Genomic DNA, 4,694 nt, shown 5'->3' with positions numbered 1-4,694 from the left:
AACTTGAACTCTTACAGGATAATAAGCTTCCTTAAAGGAAAGGTTGGGTTGTATTTATGGGTGACTTCTTTCCAGTTATCGTTTTAGAAAAACAATGTTTTTTTTTCTTAGCACATTTCAAAACTAACTCCATATGAAATTCCACAAAGAAGTACCTGCACATGCCAGATATTATTACAAAAAAATCCAATAAATACAGTTATTGCACAGTAGAAAGGCTCCATGGATTTTCTAACTGATAAAATCCTCAGACGAAGATTGCCAAGAAATGCCAATTTTGGGCAAAAAAAGTTTCCCTTTTGTTTATATTTCTCAGGTGGCAGTTTGTGTGACAAGAACAAAAACTCAAAAAACTAAAAACAGAAACAGGACAAACATTGATCAGTCTCAAAATTATTCAGGAGAGAGATTATCCAGCCTAGCCCCATAGTTGAAGAAGTAGTTATAGGAAGAGAGAGTGTGTGCGCGTGTGTGTGTGTGTGTGTGTGTGTGTGTGTGTGTGTGTGTGTGTGTGTGTGTGTGTGTGTGTGTGTGTGTGTGTGTGTGTGTGTGTGTGTGTGTGTGTGTGTGTGTTGTGTGCGTTCTGCAGGCTAGGTATAAGTTCAGTTTTTCTGGGCCTAGCCTCTGTCCGCCTCCTCCTGTTTGACCTCGCTGGGCATCAAGTGTTCACCGTGCCACTTCTTCATGTGCTTCTCCAGCGTGCTGTAGACGCTGAAGGGCATGTGGCAGATGTCGCAGCGGTACACCTCCTTCCCGAACTGCCCGTGGGTCTTCATGTGGCGTGTCAGCTTGGAGCTCTGGGCGCACGCGTAGCTGCACAGGTCGCACTTGTAGGGCCGCTCGCCTGTGTGGCTGCGCCGGTGCACCGTGAGGTTGCTGCAGTTCTTGAAGATCTTGCCGCAGTACTCGCACGTGTCGCTCCGCCGCCCTTCCTTGGAGCTGGGCGGCCGGCCCGGCCCGGGCCCCCGCAGGAGGTGCGGCGTGCTGCTGCCGCTGCGGCCCGAGGCGCCGCCTCCCTCCCCCATCATCTCCCCCGGCGGCGTGGAGAAGCGGAGGCTGCCCGTCTCGGAGGACGAGTGCTCGGACGACGTGCCGAACGGGGACTGGCGGGCGTCCGTGAAGCCCAGGAAGGGCTCGCGGATGAAGTGGCGCGAGGCGGCGTAGCCCGCCAGCAGCTGGGAGTAGACGTTCTCCGGCGAGATGAGGGGCACGGTCGGCGGGAGCTCCACCTGTTCCTTCTCCACCTTGATCCTCTTGCTGTTGTTGGAGTGGCCGGGGTGGGTGAGGGGCATTGGCCGGCGCTGGAACAGACCCGTGAAGGAGTTGACCTCCGACGCGCTGATGCGGCCGTTCATCAGGGGCCTCTGCTGCTGGCGCACCCCTCGTTCTCGTTCTCGGTCCTGCTGCTCCCGCTCCGTCTCCCCTTCTCCCTCTGGCTCTCGCCCTCTGTCCCCGCCGTCGCCGTTGGGCTGAAGCTCCGTGCCTCTCTTGCCGGCGTTGAGCCTCAGGTGATTGTCCAGGTGGTTGTAGGGTCTCATGATGCTGGCGTTGTCGCCGTCCGCTACTCGGTCCCCGGCGAGGGGCTTGTCCTCCTCGGGGGAAGGCCTGCTGGAGCCGTTCTCCCTGTCCTTGGGACGGAACTCCTGCGAGTCCTCGCTCAGGTTGGAGTCGGGCCGGCCCCCGTTCCTCATCTCCTCCTCCTCCTCCTCTTCCTCTTCCTCCTCCTCCTCCTCCTCTTCTTCCTCCTCCTCATTGTCCATCTCCATCCCCCTGATGTCTCCCTCCCTGCTCTTCTCGTCCCCGTCTCCTGCCTCGCCGCGGTTCCCCTGCTCCGGCGAGCTGCCCATGGAGCCCGACTTGTTGTGCATGTGCGTCTTCATGTGCCTCTTCAGCTTGCTGGCCTGGGAGCAGGCGTGGTCACACAGGTGACACTTGTAGGGCCTCTCCCCTGTGTGGCTGCGCCGGTGCACGATCAGGTTGCTCTGGAACTTGAAGGTCTTCCCGCAGAACTCGCAGGACTTGGACTTGGCCTGGGACTGGTTCTGGCCCGGCACGTCGGGGGGGCTGGCGGAGCCTGCCCCCCCCTGCGAGGTGGGCGGCTGCGGCGGGTAGGTGAGGAACGACGGGGGCTTGGAGCCCGGCTGGAAGAGCGTGGGGCTGAGCAGGCGGTGCATGGGCGGCACGTGGTTGGGCGAGAGAGGCGGCGTGGGCCCACCGTTGTTGGTGGTGTTGCCCGCCAGCTCGCGCAGGCGCCGGGAGAAGTCCATGGAGGGCGGCTCCATGGGGGTCATGCGCATCACCCGCTCGAAGGCACTGGGGTGCTGCGACAGCAGCCCCATCTCCTCCGGCCCCAGCCGCTCCAGGGGGTGCCGGGGGGGCGGCGGCGGGCTGATGAAGGGCGGCGTGGCGGGCAGCCGGGTCTCCATGTACCCTGGGGGCGGGGGGTGGTGTTCCCTGAGCAGGGGCGCCGCCATGCGCAGCAGGTGGAACGGGTTGGAGGTGTCGCCCAGGAAGGTGGGCAGAGGCGAGCGGGGCAGGCCCTCCACGCCGGGCGGCGGGGGCAGCGCCATGCGGGGGGTCAGGGAGTGGTGGTTGACCGGGTGGTTGTCCAGGTAGATGCGGATGCCGTGCGTGTGCTGGGCATGCTGGAGCAGGAACCAGGCACTGGTGAAGGTCTGCTTGCAGGTGGTGCAGATGTAACTGGATGGTTCATCTTTGTCTGGAGACACAAGAGAGGAAGAAGAAATGTGCCGCATTTAGAGTTGTATTATAGTTCAACGGCTATTATATTACAGAGACAACAAACAGAAACATTTGCTTTGAAGCAAAACACAAACAGAACAGTTTTTCGAATCATTATGCTATTTCCAAGCCTCTCGCTGGGCAACATCTTTTCTTCATTTTCCCTGGAAAAGAGAAAGCTACTGTTTATGAAGTACATTTGGTTGTTGTGTACCAGCGACTTCCAAGGGGGTATGCCTTTGTGTGTGTGCGTGTGTGTGTGTGTGTGTGTGTGTGTGTGTGTGTGTGTGTGTGTGTGTGTGTGTGTGTGTGTGTGTGTGTGTGTGTGTGTGTGTGTGTGTGCGCGAGCTAGCGTGTGTGTGTGTACGCGTCTACACGCGCGGGCGCGGGCGGGGCGTGCGCGTCCATCTGCGTGCATGTCTACAGGCTAATGCAGATGGCAGGTACAGCCCTAAGGCCATGACACATTATGCTAATTCTAATGTCAGCTAGACTTTAATATACAGATCCTCTGCCTCTATCATTTCCATATGGAGATATGGGGAGGCAGTCATGGGGAAACACACACCAAGCAATGCACCAAATAGGAGGGATGGTAGAGGGGGTGGAGAGAGGGTGAGACAGGCCACCAATGAATGAGAGCGGTGGGGGGGAGGGAGGAGGGAGGATGGGGTGGTGAGAAAGACAAAGGGAGAGTGAGAGAGGAGAGGTGATGAAGACAAAATGTAAAACAGTTAAGATCCCTCTGGTCTCAACACAGCACCCACATTAAACAGCACTCTACGTCACTGGCGTAATAGCACAGCTACAGTAATGTGATCTGTGGTCCACAGACACAGACACACTCACAGACACTCACGTACCGTACACACACACCCGCGCGCGCGCACTCGCACACTCGCTCTCGTACGTACACAAACACGGCGTCACCCATTGACAAATTGCCCCTGTTTAAATGGCGAGACTTAATAATGCCAAATGAATCTATCCGTCACCGTGGCACGGCCCTGTCAGCCCCGGCTCGTGAGTCATAAAAGGGGAGCCTGGAGTTTTGGATTCATCTAATTCGACGCAGGCTAGCGTTGCAAAGGGGGAGGTCGCGCAGCCTCGACTTTTTCCTCAGCGCTTTGCCCGCCTGACTGCGTCTGTTCCTACAAGGCATCTGCATTCACTTTATCATCTCGCGGCTACCGCAGTCGAGGCTGCGACGGTGCGGTGGTCCACGGGACCAGAGCCAGGGGGGCCTTTTCTTGATCAAGAGTAGAGACCTTTAGCTGGCCGGCCGTCTTAAAACAGACCATTCCTGGCCAGTCTGGCATTCAGTGATTTTCAACCTGTGGGCCCCAAATCGTTTACCAAATACTTGGCAAATGATTTTAATGATAGTGATAGTGAACATTGATATTTTAAAACATAATGTTAAAGAAAATGAAATTGTATTTTTTCTTTAAAACCTTTAAAGATGTATTTTCATTTTTATGCCGTCAATCAGCCACTTAAATTATGCTACATCGATCCAAGCCGGAACACGATTGATTGATTATTAAAATAAACAGGCTCTGATGGCCCACCCATCAGACCACCTAACCCACCCATGGGCCACAAACACTTTAGAATAGGAATGGGACGATAAGCGATATTATCGTTCAGTGATAAACTCACGATAATATATATATCGTCCTCCGTCATGCACTGGGATCAATTCACCTTTTACTGTATTTGCCGAGCTGCATATCCGGTAGCATTTATTGGTAAAAGGTACTTATAATATACGTACAGGTACTTGATAGTCTTTGCCAAAAAATAGCCGATCTACAAGCTCACAACGCGTCGAGCTTGTAGATCTGTTATTTCTTTACCTGGATTTTGATTTTCGCGTTATATGGTAAATCGCGATTTATTTTGTCACAATAATCGTAATATGACGTTTTCATAATTATGGTCCCATCCCT

General features: G+C 54.8%; 1 protein-coding gene across 1 annotated transcript in view; it reads right to left on the bottom strand.

Annotated features, from left to right (window-relative positions):
* Positions 1-617: 617 nt before the first annotated feature.
* Positions 618-4,694, bottom strand: part of bcl11bb (BCL11 transcription factor B b) — a gene marked incomplete at both ends in the record, with an annotated part of 53,172 nt that continues 49,095 nt past the window's right edge. The window contains one exon of the mRNA XM_080744059.1: positions 618-2,719. Within this exon, the coding sequence (XP_080600185.1) occupies positions 618-2,719 (2,102 nt within the window). The remainder of the gene's footprint in view (positions 2,720-4,694) is intronic.

This window comes from Nannobrachium achirus, assembly GCF_963921795.1.
Source record: "Nannobrachium achirus genome assembly, chromosome: 16".
Classification (NCBI taxonomy): domain Eukaryota; kingdom Metazoa; phylum Chordata; class Actinopteri; order Myctophiformes; family Myctophidae; genus Nannobrachium; species Nannobrachium achirus.
The sequence above is the reverse complement of the archived record's forward strand: the minus strand, read 5'-3'. Positions and strand labels throughout refer to the sequence as shown.